Source organism: Panulirus ornatus, chromosome 45 (assembly GCF_036320965.1).
Source record: "Panulirus ornatus isolate Po-2019 chromosome 45, ASM3632096v1, whole genome shotgun sequence".
NCBI lineage: Eukaryota > Metazoa > Arthropoda > Malacostraca > Decapoda > Palinuridae > Panulirus > Panulirus ornatus.
This window is the reverse complement of record NC_092268.1, coordinates 7,379,466-7,397,569: the sequence shown is the minus strand read 5'-3', so window position 1 is coordinate 7,397,569 and position 18,104 is coordinate 7,379,466. Positions and strand designations below refer to the sequence as shown.

The following is an 18,104-nucleotide window of genomic DNA, read 5'->3' as shown; positions in this document are numbered from 1 at the left end:
GGGGAGGGGCGGCCGTTGCCCAAGTGCACTTTCGTGTCATAATCACATCATTAGGGGAGACACAAGTGCACTTTCGTCTCATAATCACATCATCATTAAGGGAGACCCATGTGCACTTTCGTGTCATAATCACATCATCGGGGAGACACAAGAGAGAAATGTAACAGTTACTTGATATCCAACGAAGAGACGAAGAGCTAGGACGCCATTGGGTAAACATGTGATTGTCCAAAACCATTAGAACGAAGTTGTGGTAACTATATTATGTCTAACTTGCTATATTATGTCTAACTTGCTATATTATGTCTAACTTAATATACACAGAGCATGAGGCGCGTGGCCCACAAAGTTGCCAACATGTATATTAGTCATCTATATAATTTATATAGGGCGTGAGGAGTCAAGGATTTATATTATGACGTCATGTTTGGCTTAAAGGCTATGGCAATGTTTACAAGATGGACGGACAGCCAATTAGCGCGCCGGATTCGGTGGGTGTGTCCACTACCAGTTAGCCCATTTTAACTATGGGTATTTTTTCTACTAGAAGGAACGTGAGTTATTGAAATACAATTCATGTATTTGATACAATATATTGTATGTAATAAGTGGGTTATAGTGTTTTTTACGCAATGCGTAGGATAGAGGAGGAAAAAATAGTGCGTTAATTGCACACGTGGCAACTGTGTGCCCTCGCCACAGGGGCTTCAGCTGGGACCGCGCGCGAGGCGGCAAATCAGTCACCACTACGACGTCGGGGAGAATAGACACACACTCTCTCTCATCCTTCACTCTCTATCGCCCTTTTTTTCCCCCCCCACCCGCCACCATGAGCACCTTCCTCAAGAACCTGATCGTCACGGACGTCACCCACATGAAGGAGGGCGGCGCGAACCTCCTGGAGGAGGAGGAAGAGGAGGACAGTCCCTCAGCGCAAAGGTACGTACGGACGCACGGACATCCAGGGGCGCCTCTACCCCCCATCATGGGGTAGGGTTGGGTATAGGTGGGGTGGTGGGGACGTAACATTTTTTTTCCCACGAGAATTCTCGCGGTCAGCTGATTTCTGTGTACCTGAGGCCCATAGGGAGGGTAAAGGGGGTACCTAATTTGTTTTTTTTCCACGAGAATTTTTCGCGTGGTCAGCTGATTTCTGTTTACCTGAGCCTCCGTTTTCTGTGGGAGGAATGTGACGGATCAGCTGTTTTGTCTGTGTGTCTGTGTGTGTGTGTTGTTGTTGTTGTTGTTATTTATCACCTGATTATTTTCCTGTTTACGGTTTTAGGAGTGAGTTATTTATCAGTTAATTGCTGTTTTTTATTTATTATCTGATATATTTTTTTTCTTGAATATTGCGAATATCTATATGTGATGAATGACTATATATATATATATATATATATATATATATATATATATATATATATATATATATATATGCATTAGACAATTTATATATACATGCAAGGGTACAGAACTGCCCTGCTCCTGCACGCTGCGCTGTGAGATCAGTCTACTTCACCAAAGCAGACATGAATCTACTTGAGTCTACTTCACCAAAGTAGACAAAAGGGAGGGAGGGAAGAACCATGAGTTAATCTACCCCTAATTACCTTAACCCACAAGGCGCGGTGTGGGTAATCTTTGATTACGTAATTGATAAAGTAATTATCACCCAATTACACATGTAATCTCTCTCTCTCTCTCTCTCTCTCTCTCTCTCTCTCTCTCTCTCTCTCTCTCTCTCTCTCTCTCTCTCCGTGTGTCTATAAACGCACGGGGTTACGAACCCGTGTGTTTTTTTTATTTATTATTTTATATTTTTGGATTAAATTTTTGGACTCATTGACTGGGTTATGATATACCTGTTGAGCGCTAGTGTGAGGTGGGGGGTCTCAGGGTGAGGGTTAGTGTGAGTGTGGGGGCCACCACGGGGCTGAGGGCTAGTGTGAGGTGGGGGCCACCAGGGCTGAGGGCTAGTGTGAGGTGGGGGCCACCACGGGGCTGAGGGCTAGTGTGAGGTGGGGAGCCACCACGGGGCTGAGGGCTAGTGTGAGGTGGGGGCCACCACGGGGCTGAGGGCTAGTGTGAGGTGGGGGGAGCCACCACGGGGCTGAGGGCTAGTGTGAGGTGGGGGGCCACCACGGGGCTGAGGGCTAGTGTGAGGTGGGGGGCCACCACGGGGCTGAGGGCTAGTGTGAGGTGGGGGGCCACCACGGGGCTGAGGGCTAGTGTGAGGTGGGGGAGCCACCACGGGCTGAGGGCTAGTGTGAGGTGGGGGAGCCACCACGGGGCTGAGGGCTAGTGTGAGGTGGGGAGCCACCACGGGGCTGAGGGCTAGTGTGAGGTGGGGAGCCACCACGGGCTGAGGGCTAGTGTGAGGTGGGGAGCCACCACGGGCTGAGGGCTAGTGTGAGGTGGGGGAGCCACCACGGGTTGAGGGCTAGTGTGAGGTGGGGGCCACCACGGGCTGAGGGCTAGTGTGAGGTGGGGGCCACCACGGGCTGAGGGCTAGTGTGAGGTGGGGGCCACCACGGGCTGAGGGCTAGTGTGAGGTGGGGGCCACCACGGGCTGAGGGCTAGTGTGAGGTGGGGGAGCCACCACGGGCTGAGGGCTAGTGTGAGGTGGGGGGCCACCACGGGCTGAGGGCTAGTGTGAGGTGGGGGAGCCACCACGGGCTGAGGGCTAGTGTGAGGTGGGGGAGCCACCACGGGGCTGAGGGCTAGTGTGAGGTGGGGGCCACCACGGGGCTGAGGGCTAGTGTGAGGTGGGGGGCCACCACGGGCTGAGGGCTAGTGTGAGGTGGAGGAGCCACCACGGGGCTGAGGGCTAGTGTGAGGTGGGGGAGCCACCACGGGGCTGAGGGCTAGTGTGGGTGGGGGGCCACCACGGGCTGAGGGCTAGTGTGAGGTGGGGGGGAGCCACCACGGGTTGAGGGCTAGTGTGAGGTGGGGGCCACCACGGGCTGAGGGCTAGTGTGAGGTGGGGGCCACCACGGGCTGAGGGCTAGTGTGAGGTGGGGGGAGCCACCACGGGGCTGAGGGCTAGTGTGAGGTCTGGGGCCACCACGGGCTGAGGGCTAGTGTGAGGTGGGGGGAGCCACCACGGGCTGAGGGCTAGTGTGAGGTGGGGGGCCACCACGGGCTGAGGGCTAGTGTGAGGTGGGGGCCACCACGGGCTGAGGGCTAGTGTGAGGTGGGGGCCACCACGGGCTGAGGGCTAGTGTGAGGTGGGGGGAGCCACCACGGGCTGAGGGCTAGTGTGAGGTGGGGAGCCACCACGGGCTAGGGCTAGTGTGAGGTGGGGGAGCCACCACGGGCTGAGGGCTAGTGTGAGGTGGGGGCCACCACGGGCTGAGGGCTATGTGAGGTGGGGGGAGCCACCACGGGGCTGAGGGCTAGTGTGAGGTGGGGGCCACCACGGGGCTGAGGGCTAGTGTGAGGTGGGGGGAGCCACCACGGGGCTGAGGGCTAGTGTGAGGTGGGGGGGCCACCACGGGGCTGAGGGCTAGTGTGAGGTGGGGGGAGCCACCACGGGGCTGAGGGCTAGTGTGAGGTGGGGGAGCCACCACGGGCTGAGGGCTAGTGTGAGGTGGGGGGAGCCACCACGGGGCTGAGGGCTAGTGTGAGGTGGGGGCCACCACGGGGCTGAGGGCTAGTGTGAGGTGGGGAGCCACCACGGGGCTGAGGGCTAGTGTGAGGTGGGGGAGCCACCACGGGGCTGAGGGCTAGTGTGAGGTGGGGGGAGCCACCACGGGGCTGAGGGCATTGAGTAAGTGAGGTGGGGTGGGGGCCACCACGGGGCTGAGGGCTAGTGTGAGGTGGGGGGCCACACGGGGCTGAGGGCTAGTGTGAGGTGGGGGGGCCACCACGGGGCTGAGGGCTAGTGTGAGGTGGGGGAGCCACACGGGGCTGAGGGCTAGTGTGAGGTGGGGGGCCACCACGGGGCTGAGGGCTAGTGTGAGGTGGGGGAGCCCACCACGGGGCAGGGCTAGTGTGAGGTGGGGGGCCACCACGGGGCTGAGGGCTAGTGTGAGGTGGGGGGGCCACCACGGGGCTGAGGGCTAGTGTGAGGTGGGGGCCACCACGGGGCTGAGGGCTAGTGTGAGGTGGGGGGCCACCACGGGCTGAGGGCTAGTGTGAGGTGGGGGGCCACCACGGGGCTGAGGGCTAGTGTGAGGTGGGGGGCCACCACGGGGCTGAGGCTGTGTGGGTGGGAGTGAGGTGTAGGGGGGGCCACCACGGGGCTGAGGGCTAGTGTGAGGTGGGGGGGCCACCACGGGGCTGAGGGCTAGTGTGAGGGGGGGCCACCACGGGGCTGAGGGCTAGTGTGAGGTGGGGGGCCACCACGGGGCTGAGGGCTAGTGTGAGGTGGGGGGCCACCACGGGGCTGAGGGCTAGTGTGAGGTGGGGGGAGCCACCACGGGGCTGAGGGCTAGTGTGAGGTGGGGGGCCACCACGGGTGAGGGCTATGTGGGTGGGGAGCACCACGGGCTGAGGCTGTGTGGGTGGGGGGGGGGAGGTAGTGGAGCTGGGGCACCACGGGCTGAGGGCAGTGAGGTGGGGCCACCACGGGCTGGGTAGTGTGTCGGGGGGTAGTGGAGGTGCCACCACGGGGCTGAGGGCTAGTGGATGGGAGGTGAGTGTGGAGTGGGGCCACCACGGGCTAGGGCTAGTGTGAGGGGGGAGACGGGGCGAGGTGTGTGAGGGGGCCACCACGGCTGAGGGCTGGGAGTGGGGCCACCACGGGGCTGAGGGCTAGTGTGAGGTGGGGGGGCCACCACGGGAGGGATATGGGCAGGCTGAGGTAGTGAGGTGGGGGGCCACCACGGGCTGAGGGCTAGTGTGAGGTGGGGGCCACCACGGGGCTGAGGGCTAGTGTGAGGTGGGGCCACCACGGGCTGAGGGCTATGTGAGGTGGGGGGCACCACGGGGCTGAGGGCTAGTGTGAGGTGGGGCCACCACGGGGCTGAGGGCTATGTGAGTGGGGGGCCACCACGGGCTGAGGGCTAGTGTGAGGTGGGGAGCCACCACGGGGCTGAGGGCTAGTGTGAGGTGGGGGAGCCACCACGGGCTGAGGGCTAGTGTAGAGTGGGGGGCCACCACGGGCTGAGGGCTAGTGTGAGGTGGGGGGCCACCACGGGGCTGAGGGCTAGTGTGAGGTGGGGGCCACCACGGGGCTGAGGGCTAGTGTGAGTGGGGTGCCACCACGGGTGAGGGCTAGTGTAGTGGGGACAACCACGGGTAGGGCTAGTGTGAGGGGGGTCCACCACGCTACGGCTAGTGTGAGGTGGGGGGATCCACACTCTGAGGCTAGTGAGGTGGGGACCACACTCTGAGGGTAGTGTGAGGTGGGGCCACCAGGCTAGGGCTAGTGTGAGGTGGGTGCCTATATCGGGGTGAGGGCTATGAGGTGGGGGCATCACGGCGTAGTGTGATGGTGTGCATACGGGCTAGGTATGTGAGGTGGGGTGGCCTACCACGGGTGAGGGCTAGTGTGAGGTGGGGGCTACACGGGGCTGAGGGCTAGTGTGAGGTGGGGGGAGCCACGGGCTGAGGCTAGTTGAGGTGGGGTGCCACCACGGGGTGAGGGCTAGTGTGAGGTGGGGGAGCACCACGGGCTGAGGGCTATGTGAGTGGGTGGACACCACGGGGCTGAGGCTAGTAGGTGGGTGCCACCACGGGCATAGGGCTAGTGTGAGGTGGGGGGAGCCACACGGGTGCAGGGTAGTTTGATGGGGGGGTAGCCACAGGGGCTGGGGCACGTGTGAGGTGGGTGCCATCACGGGTGGCTGAGGGCTAGTGTGGGTGGGCCCACGGGGCGTGAGGTAGTGTGGTGGTGGCCACCACGGGGCTGAGGCTAGTGTGAGGTGGGGGGGCCACCACGGGGCTGAGGGCTAGTGTGAGGTGGGGGCCACACGGGCTGAGGGCTATGTGTGGTGTGGGGGGGCCACCACGGGGCTGAGGCTAGTGTGGAGGTTGGGTGGGTCCACCACGGGGCTGAGGGTGTGTGAGGTGGGGGGGCCCCACGGGGCTGGAGGGCTAGTGTGAGGTGGGGGGCCCCACGGGGCTGAGGGCTAGTGTGAGGTGGGGGGCCACCACGGGGCTGAGGGCTAGTGTGAGTGGGGGGCAACGTGGTGAGGCGTGATGGTGGGGGCCCCACGGTGGCTGAGTGGTAGTGTGTGTGTGTTGCCCCAGGGGCTATGTGGGTGGCACGTGGTGAGCTGTAGCACGGTGTGGCTGTGTGAGTCCTACGCAGGTAGTGTGGTCGGGGGCACGGGTGGGGTAGTCCATGACACACCACGGGGCTGTAGATGAGGTGTTATATCGGGTAGTTAAGGTGCTATATCGGGTAGATGAGGTGCTATATCGGGTAGTTGAGGTGCTATATCGAGTAGATAGGGTGATATATCGGGTAGATGAGGTGCTATATCGAGTAGATAGGGTGATATATCGGGTAGATGAGGAACAATATCGGGTAGACGAGGTAAAATATCGGGTAGACGAGGTGTTATATCGGGTAGACGAGGTACAATATCGGGTAGACAAGGTGTTATATCGGGTAGACGAGGTATTATATCGAGTAGAGGAGCGTCTTGCTTGCGTGCACGTGTGTGTGTGTCCTGCACGTGGTGGCCGTGCACGTGTGTGTGTGTGTGTCCTGCACGTGGTGGCCGTGCACGTGTGTGTGTGTGTGTGTCCTGCACGTGGTGGCCGTGCACGTGTGTGTGTGTGTGTCCTGCACGTGGTGGCCGTGCACGTGTGTGTGTGTGTGTGTGTCCTGCACGTGGTGGCCGTGCACGTGTGTGTGTGTGTGTCCTGCACGTGGTGGCCGTGCACGTGTGTGTGTGTGTGTTGTGTCCTGCACGTGTGTTGTGGCCGTGCACGTGTGTGTGCGTTGGTGTGTCCTGCACGTGGTGGCCGTGCACGTGTGTGTGTGTGTGTGTCCTGCACGTGGTGGCCGTGCACGTGTGTGTGTGTGTCCTGCACGTGGTGGCCGTGCACGTGTGTGTGTGTGTGTGTCCTGCACGTGGTGGCCGTGCACGTGTGTGTGTGTGTGTCCTGCACGTGGTGGCCGTGCACGTGTGTGTGTGTGTGTCCTGCACGTGGTGGCCGTGCACGTGTGTGTGTGTGTGTCCTGCACGTGGTGGCCGTGCACGTGTGTGTGTGTGTGTCCTGCACGTGGTGGCTCGTGCAGTGTGAGTGTTGTGTGTGTCCTGCACGTGGTGGCCGTGCACGTGTGTGTGTGTGTGTCCTGCACGTGGTGGCCGTGCACGTGTGTGTGGTGGTGGTGGTTGGGCCGGAAGTGCCAGAACGGCTGACTGCCTCTCTCGTCGGGCTAACCACCAGCTGACCTTGCGTCTGCGCTGTGTGCAAGTTGCCCCACCCGGGGGGCGGGGCGTGGCCTTGCCCCACGGGGAAGGCGAACTTGTCTGGGGCCAGAGAGAGAGAGAGAGAGAGAGAGAGAGAGAGAGAGAGAGAGAGAGAGAGAGAGAGAGAGGTGTGTGTGTGTGTGTGTGTGTGGTTTCATGAGTCTCATGGTGCTGCTATAGGAGAGAGAGAGAGAGAGAGAGAGAGAGAGAGAGAGAGAGAGAGAGAGAGAGAGAGAGAGAGAGAGAGAGGGGTGTGTGTGTGTGTGTGTGTGTGGTTTCATGAGTCTCATGGTGCTGCTATAGGAGAGAGAGAGAGAGAGAGAGAGAGAGAGAGAGAGAGAGAGAGAGAGAGGTGTGTGTGTGTGTGTGTGGTTTCATGAGTCTCATGGTGCTGCTATAGGAGAGAGAGAGAGAGAGAGATGAGAGAGAGAGAGAGAGAGAGAGAGAGAGAGAGAGAGAGGTGTGTGTGTGTGTGTGTGTGTGTGTGTGTGTGTGTGTGTGTGTGTGTGTGGTTTTCATGAGTCTCATGGTGCTGCTATAGGAGAGAGAGAGAGAGAGAGAGAGAGAGAGAGAGAGAGAGAGAGAGAGAGAGAGAGAGGAGAGAGAGGGTGTGTGTGTGTGTGTGTGTGTGTGTGGTTTCATGAGTCTCATGGTGCTGCTATAGGAGAGAGAGAGAGAGAGAGAGAGAGAGAGAGAGAGAGAGAGAGAGAGAGAGAGAGAGAGAGGTGTGGTGTGTGTGTGTGTGTGTGTGTGTGTGTGTGTGTGTGTGTGTGTGTGTGTGTGGTTTCATGAGTCTCATGGTGCTGCTATAGGAGAGAGAGAGAGAGAGAGAGAGAGAGAGAGAGAGAGAGAGAGAGAGAGACGAGAGAGAGAGGAGAGAGAGAGGTGTGTGTGTGTGTGTGTGTGTGTGTGTGTGTGTGTGTGTGTGTGGTTTCATGAGTCTCATGGTGCTGCTATAGAGAGGAGAGAGAGAGAGAGAGAGAGAGAGAGAGAGAGAGAGAGAGAGAGAGAGAGAGAGAGAGAGAGGTGTGTGTGTGTGTGTGTGTGTGTGTGTGTGTGTGTGGTTTCATGAGTCTCATGGTGCTGCTATAGGAGAGAGAGAGAGAGAGAGAGAGAGAGAGAGAGAGAGAGAGAGAGAGAGAGAGAGAGAGAGATGATGGCGAAAGCCTTTTGGCGGACGCACGCGCGGGCGCGCCCGGAAGCTGGCGCGGGTGACGTGGGCCGGAAATGGACGACAGATCACGTGCCGGAAGATCGCCTCGAGCAGGCCCCCCCCCACCCTCCCCCACCCTCGACCAGGAGCGCTACCTGGAAAGAGAGAGTGTGTGTGTGTGTGTGTGGTGTGTGGGTGTGTGTGTGGGTGTGTGTGTGGGTGTGTGTGTGGGTGTGTGTGTGGGGGGGGGGGAAGAAGGGGGGGTTTACGTGGTGGACCACGTGTGGTGGACTGTGGTATTGTGGTAACCCTGTGTTGTGTAGTGGTAACCCTGTGTGGTAACCCTTTGTGGTAGTGTGGTAACCCTGTGTGGTATTGTGGTAACCCTGTGTGGAAGTGTGGTAACCCTGTGTGGTGTTGTGGTAACCCTGTGTGGAAGTGTGGTAACCCTGTGTGGTGTTGTGGTAACCCTGTGTGGTGTTGTGGTAACCCTGTGTGGTGTTGTGGTAACCCTGTGTGGAAGTGTGGTAACCCTGTGTGGTGTTGTGGTAACCCTGTGTGGAAGTGTGGTAACCCTGTGTGGTGTTGTGGTAACCCTGTGTGGTGTTGTGGTAACCCTGTGTGGTGTTGTGGTAACCCTGTGTGGAAGTGTGGTAACCCTGTGTGGTGTTGTGGTAACCCTGTGTGGTGTTGTGGTAACCCTGTGTGGAAGTGTGGTAACCCTGTGTGGTAGTGTGGTAACCCTGTGTGGTGTTGTGGTAACCCTGTGTGGAAGTGTGGTAACCCTGTGTGGTAGTGTGGTAACCCTGTGTGGTGTTGTGGTAACCCTGTGTGGTATTGTGGTAACCCTGTGTGGAAGTGTGGTAACCCTGTGTGGTGTTGTGGTAACCCTGTGTGGAAGTGTGGTAACCCTGTGTGGTAGTGTGGTAACCCTGTGTGGTGTTGTGGTAACCCTGTGTGGAAGTGTGGTAACCCTGTGTGGTGTTGTGGTAACCCTGTGTGGAAGTGTGGTAACCCTGTGTGGTGTTGTGGTAACCCTGTGTGGTATTGTGGTAACCCTGTGTGGAAGTGTGGTAACCCTGTGTGGTGTTGTGGTAACCCTGTGTGGTATTGTGGTAACCCTGTGTGGAAGTGTGGTAACCCTGTGTGGTGTTGTGGTAACCCTGTGTGGTGTTGTGGTAACCCTGTGTGGTAGTGTGGTAACCCTGTGTGGTGTTGTGGTAACCCTGTGTGGTATTGTGGTAACCCTGTGTGGTGTTGTGGTAACCCTGTGTGGTGTTGTGGTAACCCTGTGTGGTGTTGTGGTAACCCTGTGTGGAAGTGTGGTAACCCTGTGTGTGGTGTTGTGGTAACCCTGTGTGGAAGTGTGGTAACCCTGTGTGGTGTTGTGGTAACCCTGTGTGGTGTTGTGGTAACCTGTGTGGTGTTTGGTAACCCTGTGTGGAAGTGTGGTAACCCTGTGTGGTGTTGTGGTAACCCTGTGTGGTGTTGTGGTAACCCTGTGTGGTGTTGTGGTAACCCTGTGTGGTGTTGTGGTAACCCTGTGTGGAAGTGTGGTAACCCTGTGTGGTGTTGTGGTAACCCTGTGTGGAAGTGTGGTAACCCTGTGTGGTTGTGGTAACCCTGTGTGGAAGTGTGGTAACCCTGTGTGGTGTTGTGGTAACCCTGTGTGGAAGTGTGGTAATCCTGTGTGGTGTTGTGGTAACCCTGTGTGGTGTTGTGGTAACCCTGTGTGGTGTTGTGGTAACCCTGTGTGGTGTAGTGGTAACCCTGTGTGGTAACCCTGTGTGGTAGTGTGGTAACCCTGTGTGGTGTTGTGGTAACCCTGTGTGGTGTTGTGGTAACCCTGTGTGGAAGTGTGGTAACCCTGTGTGGTGTTGTGGTAACCCTGTGTGGAAGTGTGGTAACCCTGTGTGGTGTTGTGGTAACCCTTTAGTTAGTGGCACAGCGGCAGCTAGTGGCCTTGGAGGTAGTTAGTGGCACAGCGGCATCTAGTGGCACTGGAGGTAGTTAGTGGCACAGCGGCAGCTAGTGGCACTGGAGGTAGTTAGTGGCACAGCGGCAGCTAGTGGCACTGGAGGTAGTTAGTGGCACAGCTGCATCTAGTGGCACTGGAGGCAGTTAGTGGCACAGCGGCAGCTAGTGGCACTGGAGGTAGTTAGTGGCACAGCGGCAGCTAGTGGCACTGGAGGTAGTTAGTGGCATAGCGGCATCTAATGGCACTGGAGGTAGTTAGTGGCATAGCGGCATCTAGTGGCACTGGAGGTAGTTAGTGGCACAGCGGCATCTAGTGGCACTGGAGGTAGTTAGTGGCATAGCGGCATCTAGTGGCACTGGAGGTAGTTAGTGGCACAGCGGCATCTAGTGGCACTGGAGGCAGTTAGTGGCACTGGAGGTAGTTAGTGGCACAGCGGCATCTAGTGGCCTTGGAGGTAGTTAGTGGCACAGCGGCATCTAGTGGCACTGGAGGCAGTTAGTGGCACAGCGGCAGCTAGTGGCACTGGAGGTAGTTAGTGGCACAGCGGCAGCTAGTGGCCTTGGAGGTAGTTAGTGGCACAGCGGCAGCTAGTGGCACTGGAGGTAGTTAATGGCACAGCGGCAGCTAGTGACACTGGAGGAAGTTAGTGGCACAGCGGCATCTAGTGGCACAGAGGCAGCTAGTGGCACTGGAGGCAGTTAGTGGCACAGCGGCATCTAGTGGCACTGGAGGTAGTTAGTGGCACAGCGGCATCTAGTGGCCTTGGAGGTAGTTAGTGGCACAGCGGCATCTAGTGGCACAGCGGCAGCTAGTGGCACTGGAGGCAGTTAGTGGCACAGCGGCATCTAGTGGCACAGCGGCAGCTAGTGGCACTGGAGGCAGTTAGTGGCACAGCGGCATCTAGTGGCACAGCGGCAGCTAGTGGCACTGGAGGCAGTTAGTGGCACAGCGGCATCTAGTGGCACAGCGGCAGCTAGTGGCACTGGAGGCAGTTAGTGGCACAGCGGCATCTAGTGGCACAGCGGCAGCTAGTGGCACTGGAGGCAGTTAGTGGCACAGCGGCATCTAGTGGCACAGCGGCAGCTAGTGGCACTGGAGGCAGTTAGTGGCACAGCGGCAGCTAGTGGCACTGGAGGCAGTTAGTGGCACAGCGGCAGCTAGTGGCACTGGAGGCAGTTAGTGGCACAGCGGCATCTAGTGGCACTGGAGGCAGTTAGTGGCACAGGAGGGGCAGTGGTTGATAGAGGAAGTGGCCGAGAATTGTCATCCATCCGTTGGCCATAACACGCCACTTCAGGTGTGTTATGGTCGACGATCCAGCCTTACTTCAATGGGAGAAGCGACCTTATGGTCTGATGTTCTCTGTGTGGTGTTCACTCCGGGCTAAATAGAACGAACCAAGAACACTGTTCAGGTTTTGTTCTACTTTTTTGTTCTTCTTTGGTCTAAGTGAAGTTCTGTCAGTGTGTTATAGATGAAGAACAGCGACCAGTGTTCAAGGTGTTATAACTGAAGAACAGGTTGTTATAGATGAAGAACAGTCACCTGTGTTCAAGGTGTTATAACTGAAGAACAGGTTGTTATAGATGAAGAACTCTCACCAGTGTTCATCAGGGGAGACACACAAGTGCACTTTCGTGTCATAATCACATCATCATCAGGGGAGACACAAGTGCACTTTCGTGTCATAATCACATCATCATCAGGGGAGACCCAAGTGCACTTTCGTGTCATAATCACATCATCATCAGGGGAGACCCAAGTGCACTTTCGTGTCATAATCACATCATCATCAGGGGAGACCCAAGTGCACTTTCGTGTCATAATCACATCATCATCAGGGGAGACACAAGTGCACTTTCGTGTCATAATCACATCATCATCAGGGGAGACACAAGAGAGAAATATAACAGTCACTTGATATACATGTTTACCAAATGGCGTCCTAGCTTCGTCTCTTCGATGTATATCAAGTGACTGTTATATTTCTCTCTTGTGTCTCCCCTGATGATGATGTGATTATGACACGAAAGTGCACTTGTGTCTCCCCAGATGATGTGATTATGAGACGAAAGTGCACTTGTGTGTCTCCCCTGATGATGTGACGTAATACTTCTCTCTGTAGCACTACGTACTTGCTTTTAACTATCACAAGTGGTAGTTATAATTAATGGTCTAATTGCAATTAATTGTTTAATAAGCATTGTATACATAATACTCTGGACCAAAATGGGAGGAGCAAAGATGGCGTTGTGAGCCAATCATACACAGCCTTACATACCATGGCGGCTTTGTAAGCTCGTCGTCCATTGGTCGATTGACCCACTCGGTGTCACGGGGGTTGCCAGTTGTCGTAGGAGAAGCAGCTCAGAATATGAAATGAATTTATAGATATATAAATTGATTAATTAATCTATAGATGAATGAATGAATGTATAGATAGATATATAAATTGATTAATTGATTTATATAGATGAATGAATAAATGAATTAAGGTCTTATATGCGATAGAAGTGAAGAGATTGTAAGAATTAATTGTTAACCAATCCCTGGTTATGATGGCAACTTGTTAGCCAATCAGAGATGATGATGGTAACTCCTTAACCAATCAGAGGCTAAGACTGGCCCAGGATGGTTTTGGACTGCCCTTTGATACACACTAAGTCCAAATTGGGCTGTTGGATGGTTAGGGACTGTGAGGTTCAGATGGTGGGATGTCTAAGTGACCTCACTCAACTGAGCAGGTACAGAAAGTATGAGGAAGATTTCATAAATAAAATTGGACGTGATTGCACTCAGTTTGGACTGTAGTCTGGGGGGTGACCGCTGGATGATGTTGTCAGTGCCCCTGTAATGTTGTCAAAAGCTGGGGTGGGGGGGGGGGGAAGAATGTTGTGGTCAGCGCCCACGCTGGTGTCCAACATGACATAAACACTTGTGTGTTTACGTGCGCACACAAGCTTGTTATGTGGGTGTTTGTGCGCACGCACACAAGCTTTGTGTGTGTGTGTGTGTTCTTATGTATGTGTATGTATGCGCGCGCACACAAGTTTGTTATGTGGGTGTATAAACCCTTCCCTCCCCCCCCCCCCTTCTACATTGTTAAGAAGCAACAGTTCGACATCCTGTTTAGTCTCATGTCATACGAGGCCTGGGTTCGAACCCTTGGTGTGTGTGTGTGTTGGTTTTCCCCCACGTCATACGAAGCCTGGGTTCGAACCCCTTGGTGTGTGTGTGTAGGTTTTACCCCACGTCATACGAAGCCTGGGTTCGAACCCCCTGGTGTGTGTGTGTGTGTGTGTGTGTGTGTGTGTGTGTGTGTGTGTGTGTGTTGGTTTTCCCCCACGTCATACGAAGCCTGGGTTCGAACCCCTTGGTGTGTGTGTGTTGGTTTTCCCCCACGTCATACGAAGCCTGGGTTCGAACCCTTGGTGTGTGTGTGTTGGTTTTCCCCCATGTCATACGAAGCCTGGGTTCGAACCCCCTGGTGTGTGTGTGTGTGTGGGTTTTCCCCCACGTCATACGAAGCCTGGGTTCGAACCCCTTGGTGTGTGTGTGTGTGTGTGTGTGTGTGTGTGTGTTGGTTTTCCCCCACGTCATACGAAGCCTGGGTTCGAACCCCCTGGTGTGTGTGTGTGTGTGTGTGGGTTTTCCCCCACGTCATAAGAAGCCTGGGTTCGAACCCCCTGGTGTGTGTGTGTGTGTGTGTTGGTTTTCCCCCACGTCATACGAAGCCTGGGTTCGAACCCCCTGGTGTGTGTGTGTGTGTGTGTGTGGGTTTTCCCCCACGTCATAAGAAGCCTGGGTTCGAACCCCCTGGTGTGTGTGTGTGTGTGTGTGTTGGTTTTCCCCCACGTCATACGAAGCCTGGGTTCGAACCCCCTCGTGTGTGTGTGTGTGTTGGTTTACCCCCTCACAACCATTGGACCACAGCTGGTTCACGACCCCCTCCCTCGTCATCCAAACAGATTGGAAACGTCAGCAGTGGTTAAGGGTAGTTAAGCCTGGCTGTTGACGGCAGGAAGAAAAGAGACAGAAAGAACTATTGTGGCGAGACCAATGTTGCTTACCACCACACCACAACACCCCCCCACCCACCCACCACACGACGCCACAACAACAACCCTCTCCCCCTCCCCCTCCTCCTCCCCGCGCGATGTGCAAGCCTCGTTCCGGATGCCTTAGTTAACGAGGGGGTGTTGTGGGGGGGTGGTGGTCTCTGTCTCTCTTCCCCCCTAGTCATGGACCATGGCTAGGATCCCTCCAGTATGTGTGTGTGTGTGTGTTTCTCTCCTGACACTTGACTTTACTTACTTACTCTCTTCTTTCTTTTCTCCCTTCTCCTTCCAAGGTCTCTTTTTTGCGCTACGTTCAGCAGCTGGGCCATGATGGTTACTTTGTGGTTCACTTGCCCAGGGGCTTCGGCTCCTCTCCACACACACACACGAAAAGAAATGGCCTGCGCTCTGTTCAGTAGCAGGGAAAGGGTGGATATAAAGTGAGTTCCATGATTGGAATTGTAAAAATTCGTTCCAAGATGACCTCTTTTTCTTTTTTTCGCTTGCGGCGTAACTACAATCAGGCAGAGTCCGGTAACACACACACACACACACACACACACACACACACACACACACACACACACACACACACATATGTGGCGACGGGAATGAATAAGGGCTGACAGTATGAATTATGTACATGTGTATATATGTATATGTCTGTGTGTGTGTATATATATGTATACATTGAGATGTATAGGTATGTATATGTGCGTGTGTGGACGTGTATGTATATACATGTGTATGTGGGTGGGTTGGGCCATTCGTTCGTCTGTTTCCTTGCGCTACCTCGCTAACGCGGGAGACAGCGACAAAGTATAGCAATAAAAAGGATATATATATATATATATATATATATATATATATATATATATATATATAATATATATATATATATATATATTAGGGCATGTGAATCGTCTGGGGTAAACCATGGAAAGTTCTGAATGTGGAAAGGGAGCTGTGGTTTCGGTGCATTACACATGACAGCTAGAGACTGAGTGTGAACGAATGTGGCCTTTTTTTTTTTTTTCCTCTTTTCCCGGCGCCACCACCTCACTATCGCGGGAAACGGCGAACCAATTATAATAATAATAATAATAAATCCTAAACCTAAATATTTGAAAATTGTCCTAAATATTTGGAAATTGCCGAGACTACAAATAAAAATAAATATATATATATATATTTATCTATATTTATTTTGACGTCAGACGACATTAAGGTTGCACAACAGATAAGAAAATATATATATATATATATATATATATATATATATATATATATATATATATATATATATATATATATATTATATATATAATTTTTTTTTTTTTTTCATACTATTCGCCATTTCCCGCATTAGCGAGGTAGCGTTAAGAACAGAGGGCTGGGCCTTTGAGGGAATATCCTCACCTGGCCCCCTTCTCTGTTCCTTCTTTTGGAAAATTTAAAAAAAAAAAAATGAGAGGGGAGGATTTCCAGCCCCCCGTCAGGCGACATTAAGGTTAGATTAATAGTGGATCCTGGCAATCCCATCTCGTAAAAAAATATATATATATAAAAAAGAAAAAAGAAAATGTAAAAGATATCAAAAAAGAAAACGTAGAATGAGCGGAAGAGAAAATGGGAGACCTTGATCCATAAATTTTGTAATGTTGGCCAAAGTCTTTGATACATCTGTATTGTGTATATTACTCAGATGATAAAGAGAAGAAAAAAATCTAATTTATACAATTTATAATTTCATTTCATGTTAGAAAAATTAATTCGCACAATTTAAGATTTAAATTTCATGTTAAATGAATTAATTTGCACAATTTAAGATTAAAATTTCATGTTGAATGAATTAATTTTCCCCAATTTAAGATTTAAATTTCATGTTAAATGAATTAATTTACACAATTTAAAATTTCATTTCATGTTAAATGAATTAATTTTACCCAATTTATGATTTCATGTTAAATGAATTAATTTTCCCTAATTTATAATTTCATTTCATGTTAAATGAATTAATTTTCCCCAATTTAAGATTTAAATTTCATGTTAAATGAATTAATTTGCACAATTTAAAATTTCATTTCATGTTAAATGAATTAATTTTACCCAATTTATGATTTCATGTTAAATGAATTAATTTTCCCTAATTTATAATTTCATTTTATGTTAAATGAATTAATTTTCCCCAATTTAAGATTTAAATTTCATGTTAGCTAAATTAATTTACACAATTTAAGATTTCATTTACACAATTCAAGATTTCATTTACACAATTTAAGATTTCATTTCATGTTGAATGAATCAATTTACACAATTTATGATTTAATTTCATGTTAGATAAATCAATTTACACAATTTATGATTTCGTTTCATGTTAGATAAATTAATTTACACAATTTAAGACTTCATTTCATGTTAGATAAATTAATTTACACAATTTATGATTTCATGTTAAATTGTTCAATTTACGAATATTTACGTAAATTCGTTGTCCTCAGTTTCCAAAAAAAAATTTCAACCCAGGTCCAATGTTGAGTCCAAATTAACCCCCCCTTGAATATTCAACCCCAAGAAAGAAAATGGGATTCGAAGCCACAGAAATGGGGTTGTGGGATCTTTGTCCAGCACTTCAAGTAATCTCTTTTTATAGTAATTTTTTTTTTTCTATCCGTCTTCTAAATTATAGTCAGAAGACGTTAGAAAATGGAGAGCTGGTGGTTCACTTGTTGTTCACCTTGGCCAGAGACGCGCCATTTTTCGTCAAGGACAAGCTGCCAATGTGTGTGTGTGTGTGTGTGTGTGTGTGTGTGTGTGTGTGGGGTGGGGGGAAGGTACGAGGATAAGTGTAAATATTTCCATTTCCACCGTTTTTTATTCAAGTACTTTCCCTTCAACCGTTTTCTTTTTCTTTTTTCTTTTTTTTTTTTAATACTCTTCCCCAGTTTTTCCAACGAAGTCCCATTTAAATGGTGTATGGGATATCTTGCCCCTTTTGGTTGAATTCATTATAAAAATGGCTTGGAATATATATATATATATATATATATATATATATATATATATATATATATATATATATATATATATATATATATAGAGAGAGAGAGAGAGAGAGAGAGAGAGAGACACCAACATGGAGCGAAGTGTTCGAACACCACTTGTGTGGAATGGAGAGTAGATTGTACACTCTAGGGCGCCATGTCTATTCATCTCTCTCTTCTATATTACGTAATAAATGTTTTTCGATATAACTTTGTTGTATCGCCAATCACCTTCGTTGTGCGCAGTAGAGGTGCGCAGTGGAGGTGCGCAGTAGAGGTGCGCAGTGGCCCAAATTGGCAGTTGTGTACACACCTGGGATTGCAAGAAGGAGACATTAGCGTTACCTCCTTCAGCCGAAGGGAATTATTTCCAATAAGTTAGTTATCTGTCATCCAGTAATGTAGTTATCATCCAGTAATTCAATTATCGATAATGTTAATAATTTATGGACAAAGTCATTCAGTTATCTATCATCCAATAATTCAATTATCAATCAT

At 51.9% G+C, this 18,104-nt stretch overlaps 1 protein-coding gene across 2 annotated transcripts in view; it reads left to right on the top strand.

The window, feature by feature from the left end:
• Positions 1 to 736: 736 nt before the first annotated feature.
• LOC139762897 (purine nucleoside phosphorylase-like) overlaps positions 737 to 18,104 on the top strand; it is a 48,329-nt gene continuing 30,961 nt past the window's right edge. For both annotated transcript variants that reach the window (XM_071688132.1, XM_071688133.1), the window contains exon 1: positions 737 to 939. In XM_071688132.1, the coding sequence (XP_071544233.1) occupies positions 830 to 939 (110 nt within the window). In that variant the 5' untranslated portion in view covers positions 737 to 829. The remainder of the gene's footprint in view (positions 940 to 18,104) is intronic.